The sequence below is a fragment of the Marmota flaviventris genome, chromosome 1 (genome assembly GCF_047511675.1).
Source record: "Marmota flaviventris isolate mMarFla1 chromosome 1, mMarFla1.hap1, whole genome shotgun sequence".
NCBI classification, from domain to species: Eukaryota; Metazoa; Chordata; class Mammalia; order Rodentia; family Sciuridae; genus Marmota; species Marmota flaviventris.
The window spans coordinates 55,558,036-55,585,564 of NC_092498.1; the positions used below are offsets into that span (position 1 = coordinate 55,558,036).

Sequence of the window (27,529 nt, forward strand, 5' to 3'; positions counted from 1 at the left end):
TGGAAAATGATATTGGCCAAATTATATTGTTTCATTGTGTGCATGTACCAATATGTAACAACAAATCCCTCCATTGTGTGCAACTACAATACACCCATTAAAAATGTGGGGGGAAAAAACTGATTTCTTCCAGGAAGTGTTCCATTCACTACTGATATTTATACCCAAGATGATCCTATTATTTGACCAACAAAGGGATTTGTTGTTGGGGGAACTCAGTACCCAAACCCAGTAACCTGGAATGTCTAAATGTAGAGAACACTGAGGAAAAAATAAACTCTTATGTTCCTTGCATTTGACACTGATGGATCTCCAAGATGAGAAAGTTCTTTCATTTAATAACCTCTTTCTGGTATCCTCCAGACAAGGCAATGAACTAGATAATGAGAGAGATACAACTAAGCACAGGGACATGGGTGGTGGGTAGAGTAGATGGTTATATTTGTTTCAAGAGGATCATCCAGGTAGACATGTCTAGCCAACAGATGGATACAGGAACAAAACTATCTTTAGTGTAAATGTCAAATTTGCACGAAATAGCATTAAAACATTCATTTACTAGAACATTCTAACAAAAGAGAACTTAAATTTTAGAAATGGCAGGAAAACCTTTTATGAGCCTTGCCAAGAAGAAAAATCAAGCTTGGTTTCTACATTTTTTGGCAAGATTTTGCTAGTCTTCCAATTTTAGTAACTTAAAAATCAGTATGCTCTTTAATTTAATGAATATGTATTTGATGAGTATAATTTAATAAATGCTAAGTTAATCCAGTAAAATACTGATTCAAAGACCTTGCGAAGATTTGTTACCCTGTCATTTTATATTTGGGAGAACAATTTCTAAATATAGAGTCAAATTTATTATATTTTTAAAATCAAAACATACTAAGATCTAAAGGCAGGATTTTTCAGTCTTTCAAATTTATCCTCTTAATTTTAAAAAGGTATGTATACAGTTAACTAATATTGACTAGGAAGAATAGACAAAGCATCAAAGCCTGATTTCCTTGGAAAGTATTAATAAAGATAAAGAAGACTGATGCACATAATATAGCTAAACACTTTGAACATGAATGAAGACAATTATAAAATATGTTTATATTTACCAACTGAGGGGCTGTGGTTGTAACTCAGTGGTAGAGTTCTCGCTTAGCAAGTGTGAGGCACTGGGTTTGATCCTCAGCACCACATACAATAAATAAATAAAATAAAGGTATTGTGTCCATTATTAAAAAAAAAATTACCAACTGAAATGTGTCTTGATGTTCCAAAGATGAAGTATGTCAGGATAGGAAAAAAAGCAGAGTAGAGGCCATATCCAATAGGAACTGCAGCTAGCAGAGCATATGCCATTCCTGAAATTACATTCAAAGTGATTAAATTCACAAACAAAAGTTACAGTATATTTAGATATGTAAGACTTTTCATTGATACTCTCAATTTATGGGTTCAAAACATCAGCCTGTCCTGAGTGGTTTCTTTATCTTGCATATAAACTGTGCCTAGGCTACCATGCAGCATATGATTTAAATCAGAATAATGATTTCATCTATGTGCCTTACCTGCTCAAATGAACAGACTTGATCAGTATTTCCATCATTGACTGATCATATCAAGTCAGATATTGACTAAGAACTTAGTAAATTCAGGGCTGGGTCTGTAGCTCAGTGGTAGAACACTTGCCTAGCACATGTGAGGCATTGGGTTCGGTCCTCAGCACGACATGAAAATAAATAAATAAAATAAAGGCATCTACAACTAAAAAAAAAAAAAAAATTAAGAAAAAAATCTTAGTAAATTTAGTGAAGGATCAGACCAGTTTTTGGATGTGGACAATTTTGTCTGAGTTCATTCACTGTCCCTCCATGTTCAGTCACTGTTGCATTTATCCTTCTCTTTTCTTTTTGGGGAGCAGATGTCAGATACAAAGCAAGACAAAAAAAAAAAAAAAAAGACAATTGTACTTAGCAGCAGGCAAGATAACTCTATCCTGGTAAGGGAAAACAACTCCACCAGTAGGCTATGCCAGCAGCCTATGGGCCCACAAATGTTAAGCTATAGAGAAATCAACATTTCAGTGTACATGAGGGTTGGAAGAGGATAATGACACATTCTTTTTCTTGGTTAAATACTTAGGCAGTCAGTATAGCTTAATCCATAGTACCTCCCCATCCTTCAGTCTCAACAAGAGAAAGTCAAGTCTTTGGACCCTGAGTTGTTAGTAAAGGCCTATAACAATTTTTTTTTTTTAACAGTAATAGCAACCCAACCCAAATGATCTGGCCTACAGGCACTCAAACTATTTTCTGAATGAAATATCTTCAAATAGGAAATGGCTAGTTAAATTATACTTCATCTATGGTATTTCTAAGTTGTTGATTTTGGGGGGGTGGGCAGGGGGAATGCATGTAATTCCATGAGATGTAATTGATGTGATGTATAGCAGGACATGGAAAAATGTGAAGTAAATTTTTTTATAAAGTGAGAAAAATAAAGATTAAAAACTGATAGTGTAGGCATGTTCCCACTCTTATTAAATTATTTTAATACCAGCAGTGACATAAGCAGTTGGTCTCCTGGTAGGGGGGGTGAGGCACAGTCACCCGAGTCTCCTCAATTTGTCCTCGAGCCAGAGGGGAGGAGCCAGGCCGCCGCCAGCGCCCAGAGCAGGCCCAGCGACTCGCCAGCGTGGTGACCGCGTGACCCCAATTGGAGAGGGGGCGGAGCGGAGCCGCCACCCGCACCCGCAAGGTGGGCAGACCCGCGACCCAGTGGTACATGGGCGTGGTAGGTGGGGCAGGGCAGAGCCGCCGTTCGCGTGGGCAAGGTAAACAGACCTGTGACAGCCTGGCGGGTCAGGCCCAGTGGCTTGCCAGTGTGGTACACACATCACCCCAACTGGAGTAGGGGCAGAGCAGATCCTTCTGCCACGCCCGGATCAGGCCCTGCCGGTGTGGTGGTCACGTGACCCCAATTGGAGTGGGGGCGGAGCGGAACCGCCAACCGTGTCCGCAGGGCGAGCAGACCAGTGATCAACCTGCAGATCAGGCCCAGGGGTCCGCAGGCGTGGTAGGAGGGGCAGGGCAGATCCGCCGCCCGCGCCTCCAAGGTAGGCAGACCTACAACAGACCGGCGGATCAGGCCCAGGAGCCTGCCGGCGTGGTACAAACACCACCCTAATTGGAGTAGTGGCAGAGCAGAGTCGCCGCCCGTGCCAGGAACAGGCCCAGCGTCCTGCAGGCGGGGTAGTCACGACACCCCAATTGGAGTAGGGGCAGAGCAGAGCCTCCACCCGTGCCCGAAAGGTGGGCAGATCTGCGACCGACCAGCGGGACAGGCCCAGTGGCCTGCCGGTACGACAGACACGTCACCCCATTTGGAGTAGGGGCAGAGTAGAGCCGCCTCCCGCACCTGCAGGGTAGGCAAACCTGCAACCGACCGGCGGATCAGGCCCGGTGGCCTGCCGGCGTGGTACACTCATCACCCCAATCGGAGCAGGGGCAGAACAGAGCCGCCGCCAGCTCCCAGAACAGGCCCAGTGACCTGCCGGCGTGGTAGCCACGAAACCCCAATTGGAATAAGGAGAGAGCAGAGCCGCCGCCCGCACCTGCAGGAAAGATACGCAAGCAGTATGAAAAGACAAGGAAAGAAAGGACCACAAGCAATGCAGGTCAACGCAACTTTAGAAGAGGTAACAGCTGCAGCAGATGGAATGTCAGATAAAGAATTCAGGATATACATGCTTCAAATGATCTGGAGTATCAAGGAAGACATTAAACAGCAAAATCAGACAATGAAAGACCACTTCGACAACGAATTATGCAAACAAATCCAGGAAGCAAAGGAGCAACTATACAGGGAGATAGAGGTTATAAAAAACAAACAAACAGAAATCCTAGAAATGCAGGAAGCAATAAACCAACTTAAAAACTCAATGGAGAATACTACCAGCAGAGTAGAACACTTAGAAGATAGAACATCAGACAATGAAGACAAAGTATTTCAACTGGAAAAGAACATAGACAGCTCAGCAAGACTGTTAAGGAACCATGAGCAGAACATCCAAGAAATATGGGATAACATTAAGAGACCAAACTTAAGAGTCATTGGGATACAGGAAGGTACAGAGCTCCAAACCAAAGGAATGAGAAGTCTATTCAATGAAATAATACAAGAAAACTTCCCAGACTTGAAGAATGAGACAGAATCCCAAATCCTAGAAGCCTACAGGACGCCGAATGTGCAAAATCATAAGAGATCCACACCTAGACACATTATAATGAAGATGCCCAACATACAGAATAAGGAGAGAATTTTAAAAGCTACAAGAGGAAGGAAGCAGATTACATTTAGGGGTAAGCCAATCAGGATAACAGCTGATCTCTCAACACAGACTCTGAAAGCTAGAAGATCCTGGAATAACATATTTCAAACACTGAAAGAAAATGGGTTCCAACCAAGAATTGTGTATCCAGCGAAATTAAGCTTCAGGATGGAAGATGAAATTAAAACCTTCCACGATAAACAAAAGTTTAAAGAATTCGCAGCTAGAAAACCATCTCTTCAAAACATCCTCGCCAAAGCATTACAGGAAGAGGAAATGGAAAATAACAATGAAAACCAACAGTGGGAGGTAGGACAATAAAGGGGGGGGGAATAATCAAAGAGGAAAACAAACCATGTTTAGTAACAGAAATAAACAAATATGGCTGGAAGAACAACACATATCTCAATAATAACCCTAAATGTCAATGGCTTAAACTCACCAATTAAGAGACACAGGCTAGTAGAATGGATCACAAAACAAGACCCAACAATATGCTGCCTACAGGAGACGCATTTTATAGGAAAAGACATACATAGGCTGAAGGTGAAAGGTTGGGAAAAATCATATCACTCATATGGACTTCGGAAACAAGCAGGAGTGTCCATACTCATATCAAATAAAATAGATTTCAAGCCAAAGTTAATCAAAAGAGATAAAGAGGGACACTACATACTGCTTAAGGGAACCATACAACAACAAGACATAACAATCATAAATATTTATGCCCCAAACAATGGTGCAGCTATGTTCGTCAAACAAACTCTTCTAAAGTTCAAGAGTCTAATAGACCACCATACCATAATCATGGGAGACTTCAACACACCTCTCTCGCCACTGGACAGATCTTCCAAACAAAAGTTGAATAAGGAAACTATAGAACTCAATAACACTATTAATAACCTAGACCTAATTGACATATATAGAGTATACCACCCAACATCAAGCAGTTACACTTTTTTCTCAGCAGCACATGGATCCTTCTCAAAAATAGATCATATATTATGTCACAGGGCAACTCTTAGACAATATAAAGGAGTAGAGATAATACCATGCATCTTATCTGATCATAATGGAATGAAACTGAAAATCAACGATAAAAGAAGGAAGGAAAAAGCATACATCACTTGGAGAATGAACAATAGGTTACTGAATGATCAATGGGTTATAGAAGACATCAAGGAGGAAATTAAAAAATTCTTAGAGAGTAATGAAAACACAGACACAACATATCGGAATCTATGGGACACATTGAAAGCAGTTCTAAGAGGAAAATTCATTGCTTGGAGTTCATTCCTTAAAAAAAGAAAAAACCAACAAATAAATGATCTCATACTTCATCTCAAAATCCCTGAAAAAGAAGAGCAAAACAACAGCAAAAGAAGTAGAAGGCAAGAAATAATTAAAATCAGAGCTGAAATTAATGAAATTGAAACAAAAGAAACAATTGAAAAAATTGACAAAACTAAAAGTTGGTTCTTTGAAAAAATAAACAAAATCGACAGACCCTTAGCCATGCTAGCAAAGAGAAGAAGAGAGAGAACTCAAATTACTAGCATACGGGATGAAAAAGGCAATATCACAACAGACACTTCAGAAATACAGAAGATAATCAAAAACTATTTTGAATCCTTATACTCCAACAAATTAGAAGATAGTGAAGGCATAGATAAATTTCTTAAGTCATATGATCTGCCCAGATTGAGTCAGGAGGATATAGAAAACCTAAACAGACCAATATCAATTGAGGAAATAGAAGAAACCATCAAAAGACTACCAACTAAGAAAAGCCCAGGTCCAGATGGGTATACAGCAGAATTTTACAAAACCTTTAAAGAAGAACTAATACCAATACTTTTCAAGCTACTTCAGGAAATAGAAAAGGAGGGAGAACTTCCAAATTCATTCTATGAGGCCAACATCACCCTGATACCTAAACCAGACAAAGACACTTCAAAGAAAGAAAACTACAGACCAATATCTCTAATGAACCTAGATGCAAAAATCCTCAATAAAATTCTGGCCACTCGGATACAAAGGCACATCAAAAAAATTGTACACCATGATCAAGTAGGATTCATCCCTGGGATGCAAGGCTGGTTCAATATACGGAAATCAATAAATGTTATTCACCACATCAATAGACTTAAAAATAAGAACCATATGATCATCTCGATAGATGCGGAAAAAGCATTCGACAAAGTACAGCATCCCTTTATGTTCAAAGCTCTAGAAAAACTAGGGATAACAGGAACATACCTCAATATTGTAAAAGCAATCTATGCTAAGCCTCAGGCTAGCATCATTCTGAATGGAGAAAAACTGAAGGCATTCCCTCTAAAATCTGGAACAAGACAGGGATGCCCTCTCTCTCCACTTCTGTTCAACATAGTTCTCGAAACATTGGCCAGAGCAATTAGACAGACGAAAGAAATTAAAGGCATAAAAATAGGAAAAGAAGAACTTAAATTATCACTATTTGCAGATGATATGATTCTATACCTAGCAGACCCAAAAGGCTCTACAAAGAAACTATTAGAGCTAATAAATGAATTCAGCAAAGTGGCAGGATATAAAATCAACACGCATAAATCAAAGGCATTCCTGTATATCAGCGACAAATCCTCTGAAATGGAAATGAGGACAACCACTCCATTCAAAATATCTTCAAAAAAAATAAAATACTTGGGAATCAACCTAACAAAAGAGGTGAAAGACTTATACAATGAAAACTACAGAACCCTAAAGAGAGAAATAGAAGAAGATCTTAGAAGATGGAAAAATATACCCTGTTCATGGATAGGCAGAACTAACATCATCAAAATGGCGATATTACCAAAAGTTCTCTATAGGTTTAATGCAATGCCAATCAAAATCCCAACGGCATTTCTTGTAGAAATAGAGAAAGCAATCATGAAATTCATATGGAAAAATAAAAGACCCAGAATAGCAAAAACAATGCTAAGCAGGAAGTGTGAATCAGGCGGTATAGCGATACCAGACTTCAAACTATACTACAGAGCAATAGTAACAAAAACAGCATGGTACTGGTACCAAAACAGGCGGGTGGACCAATGGTACAGAATAGAGGACACAGAAACCAATCCACAAAACTACAACTTTCTTATATTTGATAAAGGGGCTAAAAACATACAATGGAGGAAGGATAGCATCTTCAACAAATGGTGCTGGGAAAACTGGAAATCCATATGCAACAAAATGAAACTGAATCCCTTTCTCTCGCCATGCACAAAAGTGAATTCAAAATGGATCAAGGAGCTTGATATCAAATCAGAGACGCGCCGTCTGATAGAAGAAAAAGTTGGCTACGATCTACAGTCGGTGGGGTCGGGCTCCAAATTCCTCAATAGGACACCCATAGCACAAAAGTTAATAACTAGAATCAACAAATGGGACTTAATCAAACTAAAAAGTTTTTTCTCAGCAAAAGAAACAATAAGAGAGGTAAATAGGGAGCCTACACCCTGGGAACAAATCTTTACTCCTCACACTTCAGATAGAGCCCTAATATCCAGAGTATACAAAGAACTCAAAAAATTAGACAATAAGAGAACAAACAACCCAATCAACAAATGGGCCAAGGACCTGAACAGACACTTCTCAGAGGAGGACATACAGTCAATCAACAAGTACATGAAAAAATGTTCAACATCTCTAGCTGTCAGAGAAATGCAAATCAAAACTACCCTAAGATACCATCTCACTCCAGTAAGATTGGCAGCCATTAAGAAGTCAAACAACAACAAGTGCTGGCGAGGATGTGGGGAAAAGGGTACACTTGTACATTGCTGGTGGGACTGCAGATCGGTGCAGCCAATTTGGAAAGCAGTATGGAGATTTCTTGGAAAGTTGGGAATGGAGCCACCATTTGACCCAGCTATTCCCCTTCTTGGTCTATTCCCTAAAGACCTAAAAAGGGCATGCTACAGGGACACTGCTACATCGATGTTCATAGCAGCACAGTTCACAATAGCAAGACTGTGGAACCAACCTAGATGCCCTTCAATAGACGAATGGATAAAAAAAAATGTGGCATTTATACACAATGGAGTATTACTCTGCATTAAAAAATGACAAAATCATAGAATTTACAGGGAAATGGATGGCATTAGAGCAGATTATGCTAAGTGAAGCTAGCCAATTCCTAAAAAATAAATGCCAAATGTCTTCTTTGATATAAGGAGAGTAACTAAGAACAGAGTAGGGACGAAGAGCAGGAGAAGAAGAATAACATTTAACAGGGATGAGAGGTGGGAGGGAAAGGGAGAGAGAAGGGAAATTGCATGGTAATGGAAGGAGACCCTCAGGGTTATACAGTGGAGGAGGTAGAGAGAGAGGAGGGGAGGGGAGGGGAGAGGTGGGGAGGGGGGAGGGTGGAGGACGGGAAAGGCAGCAGAGCACAACAGACACTAGTATGGCAATTTGTAAATCAATGGATGTGTAACTGATGTGATTCTGCAATCTGGGTATGGGGTAAAGGTGGGAGTTCATAACCCACTTGAATCAAAGTGTGGAATATGATATGTCAAGAAATTTGTATTTTGAACAACCCACAATAAAAAATTAAAAAAAAAAACTGATAGTGTAGGCATGTTCCCACTCTTATTAAATTATTTGTTTAAAATATATATTTTAATATAAATTCAGATATGCAAAAAGATAATGAATATTAAAACACTCATGTATACATAATCTAGCTTAAAAAATGTTATTGACAGTACCACTGAACCTCTCTGTATCCTATTCCTCAATCACATTCCCTTTTCTCCCTCCACCCTCAAAAGGCAAACATTATCCTGAATCTGGTGCTTATTAGTCCCGGGCATTTTGTATACTCTTATATAGATATGCATTTTTGTGTTTAGTACAATACTTACTAACACATGAATATCATAACATATGAATGGGTTATATGGTAGGATCAGAAAAGACTTCCAGTTTATAGAAGTGATTTTTTTCATGTTCCATATATATATATATATATATATATATATATATATATATATATATTTTCTAGTTTTCTACATAAGTGTTCATTCATTCAACAACTATTGATTATACACATATCAGGTATGGTACTACTGAGGTCTCTGCCTTGTGGAATTTGCATTCTAGAAAAATATGTATTATTGGTGTAATCGTTTTAATAGGTAAATTACAATAAGGAGTTACAACAATCAATAGTTCCAGGAACATGGATTTAGAATAAAAAGATGACTCCTCAAAAGGAAGACAATAAAGGAAGGAGGAGGGAATTAAAGCACAACCTGTTTCTAATGGACATTCTTCAAGTTCTTCTCAAAGTTCCATTTCCCTAAACTGGGCTCTGTAGTTTAAAATATATATATATTTAAATATATATATATTTGTAGTTGGACACAATACCTTTTATTTTATTTATTTATTTTTTATGTGGTGCTGAGAATTGAACCCAGCACCTTGCACATGCTAGGTGAGTGCTCTACCACTGAGCCACAACCCCAGCCCTCTGTAGTTTTTAGTATGCCTGGAAAAATGGGAACTTTTTCAATATCTGTTTAGAAACACCTGCTACTCAAGTATATTGCAATCATCTTTATTACAAAGAAACTTGGTACAATACTTTTAATGAGTATTCAGTTTGTAAAGAAACCTAAGCCATTAATTTAAATTATGAAATCTCTTTGTTGGTCCTATGATGTGTAGGATGGTGGCATCAACTGCTAAAGCAAGGGCTACTAAACATTTGGAAATACCCAAAAGGCAAGTCCTCCCACTATGTGAGGACACAGTGGTCCCTCACCAGAAACTGAATCTACAGGGGCCCTCATGTTAGACTTCTTACCCTCAAGAACTACAAGAAACAAATTTCTACATTTATTAAATAAGTAAATGTCAAAGATAGAAAGTAGATAGCAAAGGAGGGTCCAAAATTGCATATTAGAAGCACATAGCACAGCTGGACCTGATGGTGCATGCCTATAATCCCAGAGCTCAGGAGGTTGGGACAGGAGGATCACAAGTTCAAAGCCAGCCTCAGAAAAAGCAAGGTGCTAAGCAACTCAGTGAGACCCTGTCTCCAAATAAAATACAAAATAGGGCTGGGGATGTGTCTCAGTGGTCAAGTACCTCTGAGTTCAATCCTCAGTACCCATGCCCCAAAAGAAGCATCTAGCACTTGCCCATTTCACCTGGGTTAAATCTCTAGGAGTGCACACACACACACACAACAACAACTGAACTGCAAGGCATAAGGGAACAGAAGTTTCCCCTTCAAAACTGTGGTTTGGGGAGCCAGCTGTAAGAGTCCAGGGGAATAAGCAGCCATGTGTGATTTCACTTAGGAGCTAAGTCACACTAAGTAGAGTCACGAGCAGTACATTGTGAGGGGACTGCCCACCGCTTTCCCCACAATAGATATTTGTGATTATATAGCTTCTTCCTGCACCAGTATACACTACTTATTTCTTGGCTCACCTCCCATGGTCCAGAAGAGGCAGCAGAGGCCATTCACTCTGCCACCTTTGTTTATTCCTAAGCTTTTGAGTTCTGGATATTAATCCTCTGTCAGAAGAACCCCAGATAGACATAACCAGAAAAGAATGTCTCCATAACATGTAGTTAAACAAAGTACAAAACAAATAAATAATATTAAAAGCTTCAAAAGAGAAGCATAAAGTCACATTTAAAGGCAGACCCATCAGAATTAATTTCTCTGTAGAAACTCAAAAGTCCAGGAGAGCATGGAATGATGTATCAAGAAGATATAATGATTATAAATATATAGAGATATATGCTGAATCAGAGCATCCAATGTTATAAAACAAAAACTACTAGACATAAAGGGAAAGATAGGCCACAATAAAATAATAGTTGGTGACTTCAAAACTTCACATCATCAACAGAACATCCAGATTAATAAAAGAAAAAGAAAAAAATCAACAAAGAAACATTGAGTTACAGATCAAATGGAATTAAGAGATATCTATAGAATATCCCATCCAATAGCTGTGGGATACACATTCTTTTCATAAGCACATGGAACTTTTCCTAGAATAGATTAGATATTAGAACATAAGTTATAATATTTTTTTAAAAATTGGAATAACTTCTTGCATATTATCAGATGATAATAGAATGCAACTATAAATCAACAGCAAGACAAACTCCAGAAATTATACAAACACATGAATAATTTAAAATACACTTTGAATGAACAGTAGGTTATTGAAGAACTTGGGGAGGGGTGGAATTAAAAATTCCTAGAATAAAACGAAAATGGAAACTCAATCTACCAGAAACTATGGTATACAGTGAAAGCAGTACTAGTAATGAAGTTTATATCTATGATTGCCTACATTAAAAAGGGAGAGAGAGAGAGAGAGAGAGAGAGAGATCTCAAATAATAATCTAATGATGTATCTCAAAGTCTTAGAAAAACAAGGGAAAACTAAACCGAAAACTAGTAGAAGGGAAAAATAGTATAGATCAGGCAGAAATAAATGAAAAGAGACTAAAAGAACAATACAAAGAATCAATGAAACAAAGGTGGGTTTTTAAAATTTGTTTTTTGTGGTATTGGGGATTGAACTCAGGGCCTCAATGTTAGGCAAGTTCTCTTCCAATGAGCAACACCCCCAGAAGAACTAATGAACAAATTCAGCAAAGAAGCAGAATGCAAAATCAACATTAAAAAATCAGTAGCTTTTCTATATTCCAATAATGAACTCACTGAGAAACAGGAAAGCAATCTGATTTACAATAGCCTCAAAAGAAAAACAAAAACCCAAAGAGTAGTAAACTTAACCAAAGAGGCAAAAGATCTCTACAAGGAAATGGTACTGGGGAAAGTGGATATCCACATGTAGAAGATTGAAACTTGACCTTTATCTATCAACCTGTACAAAAATCAAATCATAATGGACCAAAGAGACCTCAATGTAAGACCTGAAACTTTGAAACTGCTAGAAGAAAACTTACAGGAAACATTTAAAGATATTGGCACAGGAATGATTTCCTGAATAGAACTCCAATAGCTCAGGTAACAAAAGCAAGAACTGACAAATGGAGATTACATCAAATTAAAAACTTCTTCATTGCAAAGGAAACAATCTACAGAGTAAAAGAGAACCTACAGAATGGGCAAACATCTTTGCCAACTATTCTTCTGACAGAGGATTAATATCCAGAACTCAAAATCGTAACAACCTAAGAACAAATAATCCAATAGTAGAAGCGAAGGTGGGAGTGAGGTGCGCCTCTGTAGTCGGGCTGAATGGCCTCTGCTACCTCTGCCAAACCATGGGAGGTGAGCCAAGAAGTCAGACCACTCAGGACACAGAGGTGGTGAGGTGGTGGTGTGGGCAGCTGTCAGGGACCTGAGTGTGGGGAGCCTGCTGGCAGCTGGCCTGGCCTGGCCAAACTGGAATTGCTATTCTTGGCCACCGCAGGGCAGTCCACACTGTCTTCCAGAATCCTTATCACACAGGAAGAACATTTTCCTGACATTTAGGTGCTTTTATATTCATCTCAAAACACATCCTGAACTCAGGACCTGGCAGGTATTCTTATGTTGTCTTCTAGAGTAGGTAGTCCTGCTTGTCTCATCCAACCACTTTCCCTATTGAAACATGGATATCTTTCTACACATTACCTCCATGGTTTGGAATGGAAAAGATTGCTTTTCTTTTGTTCCACCTTTCAGATTCAATACAGAAAGAAGCCCTTAGGATGCAGTTATCTTCATCAGGAAGGAAAAAAAAAGTAAGCAACTGATAATGCATCATCTTCTGTAGTTTGCTAATTATTGAGAAATTATTCTGCAAGCTGAAGGCTGATGTTTAATTTGAAACAGGTGCTTAGGATGTGGTACTGCCTGGTGAGCCCATTCCTCAGGAATTGTGCTTTTCTCTCAGACAACTTCTAAAACCTCCCCTACTTTCCTCAATACAACCATTTCTCTCTTCACCAGAGTAGAAGAGGCACATCTCACCTTTTCATTGAAAACATGGAATCCAGGAGAGATGCTCCCAGGTTGCTTTTCATCAGAATTTCAAGCCTCTCTGAATCTGCACACTTTGAACCAACTATCTTCCTTTGAAATGGAGGAAATCTCCTCCTTGTCCTTAAGGAGTAATAATCCCACTTCTGTCCAGCAACCTATCCATATTTGTCTCCTTCTCATGAATTTGCTTCTAGAAATTTCTCCTTTACTTCTTGAACCACGGATCTCTTTCTTTCTATGAGGTTATTCCTTCCATTTCACAAATAAATTCTAGTAGCTCTTGTATTAAAAGGAAAGCAGATCTTTCCTTCACTCCACCTGTATCCTTTATCTCCCTCCAATTCACAGCAAAACTTGCTAAAAGCAGTCCTGAATTTCCATGGGAAGCTTTATCCTTTTTTGTTTTAAACTTTTCTCTTTCCTTCTGGTCCCTCATTCCTTTGATCGTATCTTTTTCTCCAGCTTTCTGAGTCCAACTTCCTCAAGTTGTTTGTTACCCCTTCTCATTTTCCTGACCTCTAAGTACACCAGCCCTCTTCTCCCCATCTGCCCTTCTTTCCTACATAATTGCAGACCTTTCCATTCCTTTAATCCCGCCCTCCCCCCCACCCCACCGCCTTTTTTTAAAGGTACCAGGGAGTGAACCCAGGGCCTTGTGCATGCTACATAAGTGTTTTACCACTAAGCTACATCCCCAGCCTGTCCTGCCACCTGTTCCTTTAAATATCACCTCTAAAGTGATGTGACATTCAGCCCAGGCCTCAACTTTGATCTTTATACTTGTAAGAGTTCCAACTTCTGTTTGGAATCTCTATTTAGATGTCTCATGTGTACCTATCTCAAACCTAGATCATCCAAAAGGAAACCCTTGGTTTGTCATTCCAAACCTGCTTCACAGCCAGTTTTTGCCCCCTGCCCCTGCCCCTGTACCTAGGGCCTTGTGCATTCTTGGTATGTATTCTACCACTAGGCTACATCCCCAGCCCTTTTTAAAATTTTATCCAATCAGGGTCTCCCTAAGTTGCCAAGACTGGCTTTGAAGTTGTGATTCTCCTGAGTAGCTGGGATGACAGTTGTCTACCACCAAGCCTGGCTCAGTCTTTGCCTTTTTGTTTGTTTGTTTTTTGTACTAAGGATTGAACTCTGGGGCACTCAACCACTGAGCCACATACCCCAGCCCTATTTTGTATTTTTATTTAGAGACAGCAACTCACTTTCACTGAGGCTAGCTTTGAATTTGCCATTCTCTGGCCTCAGCCTCCTGAGCCACAGGGATTACAGGCATGCGCCACTGCTCCCGGCAATCTTTGCCATTTTAATAAATGACATAACCATCCACCCAGTTGCACAAGTCAACAATCAAGGAGTTGTCTGTGGTTTTTATATGCACTTATCAGTTATACTGGTGAGTTCTTGCTGCAAAAAAATACTTCAGATGTTGCAGATCTCACCATGTTCTGCTTGATCTGGTTCAAGCCAAATCACCTATCCTAAGGGCTGGGTTTGGGGTGAGGCAAGTGAGGAGCCTAGGGCACAATATTTAAAGAGGCTCCCTGGGAGTGAATGACCCTCTTGCCTGGCCCTAAACCCTGGCCTTCCTAACCTTATCTCATCATTACCCACCCTCCCTCGCTGTACTCCACCTAGACCAGAATTTTTCCTGCTCCTCCCAGATCTAGCCCAGGCCCTGGAAAAGACTAAGCACTTTTTGCCCTCATGGATTTTACATCTTTACCTGGTGCCCTTTTCCTCCTGCTCAACACTTGGCTGCCTCCTTCTCTTCCTCTGGTCTCTGTCTATAATTCTACTTCTTCAACTCGGCCTTTTTTGACCATTGTATCTAAAATAGACCTTTCCTCTCAAATTAATTCCTATTTTTGGCATTTCAACTCCACCACAATGGTTGTCACAATCTATAAAATATTTTTTATTTATACACTTAATTATTTAATTCCCAGAACTACCACTAGAAAGGAGCTCCATGAGGTCAGTACCCGTACCTGTCAATAAATCATTGAATCTCATGGCTCAATACCTGGCATACAGAATTAGTCTACAAATATTGATTACACAAATGAATAATAAACAAATATATGAATGAGCCAGACTACCCTCCCAGAAAGTTATCTTATAAAGATAATGTTTCTGGAAAAACCACGTATAAAGTAAAGAACATCAATGTACAAGTTAAGATCTTAGAAATTAGACTCTGAATTCAAATTCAGCTCTACCACTTGCAGCTCCCTGAACTTGGGGAAGATTTAATAGATTTCTCATCTATTGAAAAAGGAGATGATAATAGTACCTACCTTGCAGGGTTGGTGTGAGGATTAAATGAGATAACTAGGCAATATCTTTTGTATAGTTTCTAATACAAACTAAATAAAATTAATCCATAGACTAAATACTTGTCTATGAAAACTCAGAAGACCTGGATCTTGAACTACTATTTTCATATATAACGACAATTAGTTATCAACAATTCAATCCTCTTCACTAAATATTTATAGGGCCATCTATTATGTACCAATTTCTATGCTAGGCAAACATGAACTGCTAAGCAAACATGAACTAGACATGCATGGTTCCTGTTCCCAGGAGCACTGGATGTTGCTTTGTCACAGTCATTAGAGCCAGCTGCATAGAGCAATGCCCCATTCTGTTCTCCCTCCTATGGCTTTGGGAGTGAGACCCCACATTGGGACCAACAGAACATTCTCCCCTGTGGGAATCTACCTGGCCTGCTCTGAATAATCTGGAGCGCTCCATAACCAAATTTTAGCTCAACACAATATTATTTACCATGTATTACTAACTTCAAAGTAGTCTGTTTTCAAGCCACCTTTCTACACACAGCCATACCCTCCACTACTTCCCATCAGCTGAGACTCAGACTTAACCTTCAGGGAAACAACTTTGACAACTTAAGTTCCAGGAAGCCATTCCCAATCCCCTGATTGGGTTGTGGGCTCCTCGATGGCACCCCATTAGCAGGCAATGTTGCCCCTGCCACAGCCTTCAACACACTAAATTGTGAGCCTCCATTTCTCCACTAAACTATGAGCCCCTTGAAAACAGGTGGTACATCTTATTCTTGTCAGTGTACATCCTAGGTGCTCCATAAAATTATAATAAATAATGAGACTTCTTTTCCATGACTTGGAGGCTTTGAGGGATTGGACAGGATGGTGGTGCCAGTAGTGCTGAAACAAGATAGTGAGGATGAGGGGCAGAGGAGAATATCTATACTGTTACACACAAACTATGCAACAGATTTCTAAAATGCTTATGGAAATGTTATGGAATAAATCAAGTTCCAAAATAAAACAAAAAAATCTCACCTGTGTTGGAACATTTTCCCAGAAGATTAAAATAAGAGGATGGATAAAAGGGGAGTGGAATATTCATGTGTGTCCAAGCTAAGACACTTTGTTTTTAATTTCCTTTAAACCAGTTTCACACTACAGGTGAAGATCCATGCGTAAAATGTAAAATAATTTAATGAGCTAAAATAATAATTTTAAAAAACCAGACTAGAATAGGACACATTAGAAGGTATTAATACAATGAGAATAAACATTATTTCACAAAAATTTAATTGTGATTAAATTTATTTAATATTTATCACTATAAGTTGTGGTTTATAGGGGCTGGGATTGTGGCTCAGCAGTAGAGTGCTCACCTAGCACAAGTGAGGACCTGGGTTTGATCCTCAGCACCACATAAAAATAAATAAACAAAATAAAGATATTGTGTCCAACTACAACTAAAAAAAAATAAATAAATATTTTTAAAAATTGTGGTTTATAAATGTGCAAAGCCACGGTTTGGTATATGCCTCTAAGTTGGAGCCACACAATTAGAGAAGCTATAGCATTTCCCAGGAAAAGAACTCAATGAAAGAGGAGAAAAGAGGTGAATTTTCCCACTGAGGGACTCTAGAGGAAAGATGAAGGCCTTGAAGGGGGAGTAAGCATTTGGTACAGAGCCACGGTAGAAGGAGTGGGGCCAGGCCATTGTGGACTACAGCAGAAGACAGTATCTCTCAACTACTTGAGACCCAGCCCACCAACATCTTACCTTGCAGTGTACCCACAAGTCCAGTACTAACTCCTGAAATGATATCACTGAGCAGCCATTCCTTGATTCGGTATTTGGGGAGCCAGTCCAGGATGGGCAAGAGAGACTTTAGCACACCAAAAGCTCTCCTTCTTGAACAACTGTCAAAAAATGAGAAAGCTGGGTTTCCAATTCAATTTCAGTCATAACCAATTGTAAATCCTAGAATTATAGAATAAACTCCTCTGATGTTTCTAACCATTTAGAAAAATAATTTATGGAAAATACTAGCACTGGAGAGCTACCACGATTTTGCCAAGAATTGTAGCTATCCTTTTAAGTGCACTGTACTAGGAAACACAGGATTAAATGACCCCTCCTCCTCTCCTCCACCTTTTTAATCCTGTGAGAAAATATCCCTACACAAGAACCCATTTTCTGGTCCAGCCAAAGAGGGATCAATGTGGAGTCTCTAAGTGGAGATTAATTTTTAGACTTCTAACCTAGGTACTGCCTTCTTTTCTTTAAACAAAAATAAACACACTGAATATTTTGGCAATACAAGCTTGGAGTCAGTTAAGAAAACCTTAACATAATAAATGTATACCTTGTAGCAACTTTAAATTCAACAACCTACACACATAAGAGGAAAAATATCAACAATAATAGGTAAACATTTGACTCATAATAGAAAATTGTGTTTTTAAAAATGATGACATTTATGAAACAATTGGAAATGTTTAATGCTGAGCCAATGTTTTTATGTTAAGGAATTGGTTTTAGGTAGATAACAATATGTGGATATATAGAAAGAATATATATAATATAATGTATATTTTATACATTATGTATAAGTTATACATACATATTTTATATATAATTTTATGCAATTTTTTTTTTTTTTTTTGGTTCTGGGGAATGAACCCAGAGGGGCGCAAGCCAAACCCAGACAGGGCCTTCCTAAATTACTGAAGCTGATCTCAAACTTGTGATCTTCCTGTGTCAGACTCCCAAGTCTCTGGGATTACTGGACTGGGACACCACACCTGGCTTGTGGTTATGTTTTTAAAGAGTTCTTAGAGGTACATACTAAAAGATATATACAGTGGGCCCTCCTTTTCCATGCATTCTGAGTCAACCACAGATCAAAAATCAGGGGGAAAAATTGTGTCTATATTGAACATATGTAGATTCTTACTTCCTAAGTAGCACACTATAACAACCATTTACACAGCATTTACATATGTTGGTATTACAAGTAATTTATATATATTATAGCCATTTTATATAAGGGACTTGAGCATCCTTAGATTTTGGTATCTTCCAGATTCCTGGAGCCAATCTCCTATGGATGTCAGGGTAGAACTGTAATTGAAAAAGATACTACGTGGGATTTCCTTCAAAATATTGGAGGGGTAAGGGAATGGTTGTAGGTAAAATAAGATTAACTGAGTTGGTCATTGTTGAAGCTAGGTGATGAGTAAAAACTTCGCAGGGGGGATTATTATACCTTTCCATATAATTTAAGTGTTGCATAATAAAAGGGTAAAAAAAAGAAAACAAAAATTTGCAATTAGTTGACGTTTTCTAAGTTCTTCATGTTTGGATTTTCTAATTCTGTGTGGCACATTTGGGCTTAGAGACATGGTGGTTCTCTGTAGGGGTTCCCCCTCTCTCCTGGTGAAGTAATTGGAGTACACCACTTGGAGCTGTTTTCTTTCATCCAGGTCTCTAACTAAATGGTATCAACCCGCATTCTCTTGAGGGTTTCAAGGACTCCTGGCCTGGTGGTGGGTTTATCCACCATTTCCTTTAAATGAGCCGTTTTCTTCCCTTCTTTCCCCATGCTGTCCTTCAAAAGAAGGCAACACAGAGACCCACAGTACCTCAAGGTACACTCCAGATTTCATCAAGAGAAAAGAGATGGGGCTCCGGGAACCCACTCCCTCCGAAGGCGAGTTTCCCCAGGCAAGAGTTACAGTGATTCCTGGTGGGAGACTGATGGAGCCACCGTCGGACAAGGAAAGGTGGCATTGTGGTGGTGAGACTCAGAATCAAGTCTCTCAGAGAAGCGCCGGGCAGTGCCGCGGGTAGGGCGGGAGCCCCCCACCCCGCACACCCAGACGCCCCGCTCCACATCTCTCCGCGCCTCTGGCCAACTACCTGCAGCTCTTGGCCAGGCTCTCCCGCAGAGTCCTGCGCTCCTGCAGGCGCCGCTCGTGCTGTTGCTGGAAGGCGAGCTCGTTGTAGACCGGCCGCGACACCACGTAGCTGCAGCTGTACTCTGGTAGCTGCGGCGGATCCGATCTGCTGCCCGGCGCTGCCATGACCTGCGAACCCGAGGACAACCAAGAGGGAGGAGAAGCGGAAAGGGAGGACAATCTGAGTTGAAGAGCAAGAAACAGGCTGTTAGCATCTGTTAGCTGCCTCTGGGCGCCACCTGTTGTGGCCGACCGTGGCGAGCCTGGTCTGCGTCCTGCAGCCCTCCGCGCCAGCGACACGCAGTTCCACGGCACACACGGCCAACCTGGAGTGGGGCACCTGAGCACCTTCGTGTCCCGTGGCCTTCACCTATTGCCGGGGACTGCCCCACTCTGAAGAGAGGGATCCTTATTCTGAGGGCTTCCAGATTTGGAACAAGTCGCTGCCTTGGGCAGCTGGGGCGCTGTCCGCGTCCTGAAATCTCTACAAACCACCCTTCGGACAGGGGCCTCAAGAGCTTGCCAGGGGAAAAGCACCCTCCCTTCCTGTACCAGACCCAGGGCACTGTTCCAGGCACGTAGTGGGAGGGGTGCACCAAGCAGGGCGTGGGACCCCCAAGATGTGCTCCTGAGGTCTCGAGGTTGCCTACGCTGCAGGCAAATTCCAGCGATAGGTCCCAGCTCTCCTGCGGGGTAGAGGAGGAGGACCCCACGTCTTGTTTTCTAACCCCCTTACTGTCAGCTTCTCAGAAAGAAGGCTGTACTGCCCCCTGCCCGCCCGCAGCGTGCCCCTAGACTAGTCTCGTCCCAGGGAGTTGTGCGAGGGCGGGGCGGAGTGAGGTAGTCTTCAGCGGTGAACTCACCTGCTTCGCTCCTGCGCTCCGCCCGGAATGCCCCGGGACAGCCGCTCCGCAGCCTTTATAGCGCAGACAGAAGTCGGTGCGACGTTTTATTTATGGAGCAACAGAGACACCTTGGTCAAAAGGAAGGACACAAGGACTGCGGCCTTTCCCCACGGACCCTACCGGGAAAGAAATCCTTTCCCTGCAGCGTTCTTTCCCTTTCCCGAAGCTGGAGGGCTGAGTGTGTTACTGGCTGTCACACAGGGGCCACCCAGATCTTCACTCACCCCCCAATTACTAAGGCGGGTGGCGAGGTCAGGGGCGGGGCAGCCCCTGTGGTATTCTTTTCCGGAGAGCAGCACCAGCTGGGAGGGCTGACCTTGATTCCTAGGTTGTGTGAATCCACGATCCACAGTCTAGCACAGGTGCTCTCATGAGGTGTGGCGGGCGGGGAGGAGAGGAGGAGTGGTTGGTTTTGTGTATTAATAAGACTTTGGATTTCTAGAAAGTATTTAGGAGTACTCAGTGGGTGATGGTTAGAGTGTTCATAATTTACTCGTAGATTTAGGTACATGTTCTGTGCACATATTTCACAAAGTCAAGTGTTCAGGTGGCCCCTCTGGTTCTTTATTTTTTCTCATGCACCTGGACAATCAGGGAGGGAATAAGCTGGACTAGACAGGAATCAAGACTCAAGGGTGAGGGGCAGTCAGATCTATTCTACCTTATCAGTGTGTTGTCTTCTGTGGGTAAGTACATGCTGGGATAAATCTTGCAAAAACTAATACTTGATTAAGATGAACATCAAAGGAAGGATTATCACCTGAGTTTCAATGTTTTGAGGTAAAGGAAGAAGAGGCTTCAAAATATGGACCTTCTGGACACTGTCAGTTACCCATATTGAAAATATAGAACATGACTCATCTTTCGGCTCCTGGAAACAGTACTCCTCAGTGTAAATTCCCTAGTCAACACCATGCAAGCATGCGGTGTTTTTCTGAGGTATGACTCAACAGCTTTCAACAGATTTTCAAAGACTTTCTTGACCCAAGGAAGTTAAGAACTAGCTGGGTGTGGTGGCTCTGGCGAGTAGGCCCAGACACTCAGGAGGCTGAGGTGGAAGGATCACTTGAGCTGGTGAGTTCAAGACCAGCTTGGGCAACACAGTGAAACTCTGACTCTGAGAGGAAGAGAGAGGAAGAAAAAGGCCACTTAAGAAGGAACCTAAAAAACAATTGAGGTCATGAAGTGAATTCTTATCCACTTGCAGAGAAGAGGGAAAGAATCACTTGTGTGTTGTGGTTTCATATACCAGAGTTGCTTAACTAAAGGCTATTTTGCCCCCTCCCACCCATGACAATGTTAAGAGACATTCTTGGTTTTCACATCTGGAAGAATGTTACTGAGATCTATTGGGTAGAGGTCAGGGGTGCTTCTAAACATCCAATAGTGGAGTTCATCATCCTGCTAAGGTTTTGTGTGTGATTCAACTTTTACATTTACTAATAATTTCCCACCTGTATTAAATATACTCATCTTTCCATATATTTGTATGTGTGTATGTATTTCTTACAAATAGCACGTTGTGGTTGAATATATAACTCAGCTCCACTGAAATAGAGAGAAATGTTTATTTTAAAGTGGATTCTGAATATGCCTATATTATATACCCTTACACAAACTTTCAAGGTCCAGTTAAAATGCCATCTTTTCCATCAACATTCCTTGATGCTTTCAGTCAGAATTAATATAACCCTTTTTGTGGTTTCTCTTGGCACCTTAACTGATTCTCTCTTAAGATGTCTCTCATAATTACCTTAGTATCATATTTGTATTTACCAATAAGTCTTATCTTTCTCACTAAACAAAATCTTCTTGAGGACAAGCAATATATTTCCCTCCAACAATTATTGCCTTCTATCATGTTCTCTAAACAGACTTACTTATAGCCCAAACATGTTTTTTAAAACTAAAAATTATATTACATGTTTGTCTACATTTTGTTTTTCAGGTAAGATTATGATATAGGTAAGTACATGTGGATTTTTCTAGCCTGGGCCAATGGCTGTCTAGGATTCCAGAATATCAACTCATATATACAACTTCACAGGAAATCACCTAGATAATTCAAGCCTTTCTTTAATTTAGGGGCATTCTGTACAAACATAAAGACAACCATATATTTATTTTAGTCTGGTCCAGTCAGTCCTCTGAACCACTTTGCTTCAGGACTTGGCAATGGTTTGGTGGTGATAGTGATTCAGAGGATTAAGGAGTGAGATAGAGATGGCAGAAGGACAGAGGAGAAAACAGACTATCAAATAACACCAGGAGTGAACAGTGTTAATTCTCTTGACGAATAAACAGAATTTTTGGAAAGGCAAATGTATAAGAATTCCATTCAATAATCACTATATGTCCTGCATGTAAATGGATGAAGATATTGCTTCCTTTTTCTATTAAATACTTTCACTATAGCAGAAATAAATAGTGCATGAACAGAATAGCATTTCCATTACAAAATTCTATAAGAGGATAAAAATTCTTTTCTCATAGGTAAGAGTCTGTGAAGTTGGCTGTATTTTAAAAACAGAGAAGAGTAGGAGGTGATAACAGTTTTCTCTCCTCACACAATTTACTTGTTATATTAAACACATAAGATTACTCACTTGGGCTTTACAAATCAAGCTTCACCTATTTTACATAGAGGTAGGTGGTTCTTATTTATCAGAATTTAATCATATCCAGGATTCTTTCCAAGAGATAGATGTGTCACTTCAAAATAAATGTCAGACAATAATACTGTTACTTTAGATTTTTAATTAGCAGATAATGATGATTTAAAATGTATATTCTGATTTATCATATCATTTGGAGTGTTAGATATACACATTCATTCATTCGTTCACTCAAGGGTTTATTAAAAAATTTTTTGTTGGTCATGGATAGAATGTTGAACAAAGTCATGCACCTAGCCTCATTTGTGGGTGTAGCAGATACTTACCAAATGGTCACAAAAAGTATATACTATTTCAATGATTTTAAAAATGCATATTTTCTACAATTTATCAGGATTCATCTTACAATTGATGATGTGCAATGGTTCAATTGGCAGCATTTTTTCTTTCTTAGTCAAAAATAATTTTGAGCTTTATAATCAATGACATCCTAAAACTAATGAAATATATATTTCTATACTTTCATAGTATATCTATGCTTTTAAGTGACTATTTGTGCTACAAGAATGATTAGATTCCTTTGTTTATTTAAGTGCAGCTAATTTTGTTACATTTTCCTTATCTAAACAGGAATATAGTGTAAATTTTTTTTAATTTTCACAACGTAAGAAGTTCTGTAATCAAGAATTGCAGAAGAAACATTCAAATAATGCCCAAAATGCTATTTTAAAAAGCAACCTAGAGTTTGATTTTTATTATTTTCTACATTTGAAGTGTGATGTATAAAGCCTATTTATTATTTTTTATGTGAAGTTGAATCATTTTTGCTAGGAGGCAGTGTTTGGAATTCTAGGGATGAAACCCAGGGCCTCCTACATGATAGGCAAGCACTCTACCATTGAGCTATATCCCCAGCCCCAGTTATCCACACTTAAAACTGAAACCCTGCTCACATTGCAGATTGGCATTCATGGTCAATAGGAAACCCCAAAAATCACTAGGGAAAGAGGTAATTTTCCCCCAGGAAAATTTAACCCTAATTTTGATCTTTTGTTTTTATTATGGTTGTTAAGTTTCTTCTCTCAATTTTCTTGACTTCTCCTGCTCTGAACAATTTACTGAGCTTATTGTCAATAACCATACAGTTTTGCCCTCAATTGTTTTGTTTCCTGCATGTTACTTTTTTTTTAAAAAAACAATATCTTTATTTATTATTTTTATGTGATTGATGCTGAGGATCGAACCCAGGGCCTCACATGTTCTAGGCGAGTGTTCTACCGCTGAGCCACAACCTCAGTCCAGCCCCACTGCATGTTACTGTTTTTTCCTCTCTCCAGTTATAAGATATGCTCCTTAAGGATATAAATAACATATATCTTTTATGGTATTAAAAAATAAGATGTGTCTATAGTAGAAAATTTGGGAGGGCTGGGGTTGTGGCTCAGTGGTAGAGCGCTCATCTAGCATGTGCGAGGCCCTGAGTTCAATCCTCAGCACCAAGTAAAAATAAATTAAATAAAGGTATTTAAAAAAAGAAAATTTGGGAAATATATTAAATTAAAATTAAAAATGGCAATCACTTCTTATCACATTGCTCACATAATAACAGTTATGAATTTTGCTTATTTCCTTTTTTTGTCTTTTTTCCTCTGTGCATACAAAGGTGTTCCTTCCTTCCTTCCCTCCCTCTTCTTTTCTTTTCTTTCTTTCTCTCTCTCTCTCTTTCCCTCCCTCCCCCCGCCTCTTTCTTTCCCAGTGGCACTTGACCATTGAGCCACATCCCCAGCCCAATTTTGTATTTTATTTGGAAACATTTTCTGAGACTGGCTTTGAACTCCTCCTGCCTCAGCCTCCTGAGGTGCTGGGATTACAGGCATGCACCACCGCTCCCAGCAAAGGCGTGTATTTTAATTAAGATTATAATGTTAGGGGCTAAGGGCTGTGGCTCAGTAGTAGCGTGCTTGCCTAGCATGTGTGAGGCACTGGGTTCGATTCTCAGCACCATATATAAATAAATAAATGAATAAAGGTCCATTAATAACTAATAACAATTAAAAAATATTATGTTAGCCTGTTTTGTTTCCTACCTTGGCAAATTATGATAATATAATAGGAACTGGAAAAATACTTGCTCGATTGATTGGCTGATGATAGAATGTTAAGTAATCATTAGATAGGAATAAAAGTAATTTTATTTTAATGTTTTTAAGAGACAGAATCTCATTATGTTGTCCCAGCTGATCCTGAACCCCTGATCTCAAGTGATCCTCCTTCCTTAGCCTCCTAGGTAACTGGGAGTAGAGGTGTATGCCACCATGCCCAGCTTCAAATTAAACTAACTTTAAAAGGTGAGAATCCACCCTTTGAAAAAAAAATTCTTTGTAATCCTTATGTGGCAATCTATGCAGTTTAAAACAAATTTAGTGTGACTAAAATTACAATTCAATAAATTTCTCAGGCTATAGGGGAGATCCTGCTTTTTGGGGGGAGGGTAATGAGAATTTAACCCCAGGGGCATTTTCCTACTGAGCTAAATCCCCAGCCCTTTTTATTTTTTATTTTGAGACAAGATTTCGCTAAGTTGCCTAGGGCCTCACTAAGTTGCTGAGGCCGGCTTTGAATTTGTGATCCTCCTGCCTCAGCCTCCCGAGTTGCTGGCATTACATTCTTACATTACATTCTTTAATATGAATCCAAACTTAAATTTACTGCTATTAAAAATATTCTAAGATACATTAATAGAAAAAAATAAACAAGTTACAATATAAAAGAAATCTAAATTTAATATGTAGTTTAATAGATTTGTCTCTTCCTACCATAAAACAATGGGATAGTTTTTCCTTTTTTTTCAATGTGGTGCTGGGGAGTGAACCCAGAGAGTTCTTCGGTGGTCTTCCTGCACTTAAAACTTACTTTCCAAAGTGACCAAAAAGAGTTTTAGAAATGCATATCTGGTCAGGTGCATCTATCCTTAATTTAAAACCTTTCAAAATGGCTCTCCATTGTCATTAGTCTCCTCCTTCTATGAACTCAATAGTACTGAGCTCTCTTTTATCTCTGGATTTGGTGACCTGCTTCTTTCTTAGTTTAGTTATCCCTTTTGATAATGGCTTTCCTAACAGGCAAAGGTAAAGTTAGATGTTCTTCCTATACATGTCCTTAGCACTCTTACTGTGTGCACTTCCCACACTGAACCCAGTATTTTCTAAAACCAGTATTAGGCCTTAAATTCCTTGAGAGTAAACACTATTTAGAATGTTGTGGAGTCAGACTGAGTTTCAATCTAGGCTGTATAGTTTTTTACCTGTGTGACCTTGAGGAAGTTATTTGGTTTTCCCTGGACTCAACTGCATCAATTTAAAAATAAGACTATGTGAGAATAGTATTATCTCATAATGTTGGAGTATTAAATGCCCATGCCTGGCACATAGTAAGCATTTGAAAAATGTTAGCTATTATACTTGAATTTCAGAGCCCTAGAGAGCCATTTAAGTTAGATCTTCGTGTATTTTGAGCTTCATTCCAGAAAAAGGTACATGGGTGTATGTATACGTTATTTAATGTTGCCAGGAATAGCTAATTTTATCTGTCAAAAATTTCTTTCTAGCACGCTCTTTTGAGTCATGGATTTTGGCTTTTAAGTAAGCTAAAGGTTGTTAATTGGGAAAAGGGCCAGAAGAACTTATCCACAGCTTTGGAATCACATGTTGAACAAATCTGGCATCACAAGCGTCAAGCTGCCTTCTGTTTCTAATCGTTTTTCTTTCTAATTTAGTTTCTCCCACTCAAAGGGATTATAATTTATTTTCATTGCAGAGTCCATGAAGATGTCACAAGATGTGAAGGCAATCATTTTCAAGTAGATAAAACCCATATTTGCTGAACATCATAGTTGGCTTTATCCCAAGTGCTAAGCAGTAGCAATACTTCCCGGATTGAGAAAACATGTTACTGATCTACAGAGCCTGGCAAGGATCCTTAGCCGACATCTCATCTATACCTCTGGAAAAAAAAATATGTATATATACAATATATACATGTATATAAATTTTACATATACAAAGCAAGTGGCAGCATCTAATTTTTGAAAGTGTGTGGGAGTAGGTCAGCAGAGTCTGAGCTACGAAAGCTTTGAGCCTGTCATATTTCAAAATCTTCTCCCAGGGAATTTCACTTTTCTACCCTTTCCTCTCTTCATTTTCCAATAGCTACCACGTCACCCTTTACTTTAACTTAACAGAACAACCTCCTTCTTCATGTCCCATATTCTGCTCTATCACCCACAGGCATTTTCTACACATAGGCTCTGAAATTCCTATAAAACGAGGTGACTGGAAATGCTTTTTGTCAGTCCCAAAGGTCTTAGGTCACAAACTCTTTTTTCCTCCAGGAAGTCCCACCAGCATCTCCTTTGTACTGAA

At 39.6% G+C, this 27,529-nt stretch overlaps 1 protein-coding gene across 1 annotated transcript in view; it reads right to left on the reverse strand.

The window, feature by feature from the left end:
• Positions 1 to 19,714, reverse strand: part of Slc26a4 (solute carrier family 26 member 4) — a 58,803-nt gene extending 39,089 nt beyond the window's left edge. Inside the window, exons 1-3 of the mRNA XM_027926511.3 lie at positions 19,551 to 19,714; positions 17,409 to 17,548; positions 1,245 to 1,355 (exon numbers count right to left, since the gene is read on the reverse strand). Of these exons, the coding sequence (XP_027782312.1) occupies positions 1,245 to 1,355; positions 17,409 to 17,548; positions 19,551 to 19,714 (415 nt within the window). The remainder of the gene's footprint in view (positions 1 to 1,244; positions 1,356 to 17,408; positions 17,549 to 19,550) is intronic.
• Positions 19,715 to 27,529: the final 7,815 nt, after the last annotated feature.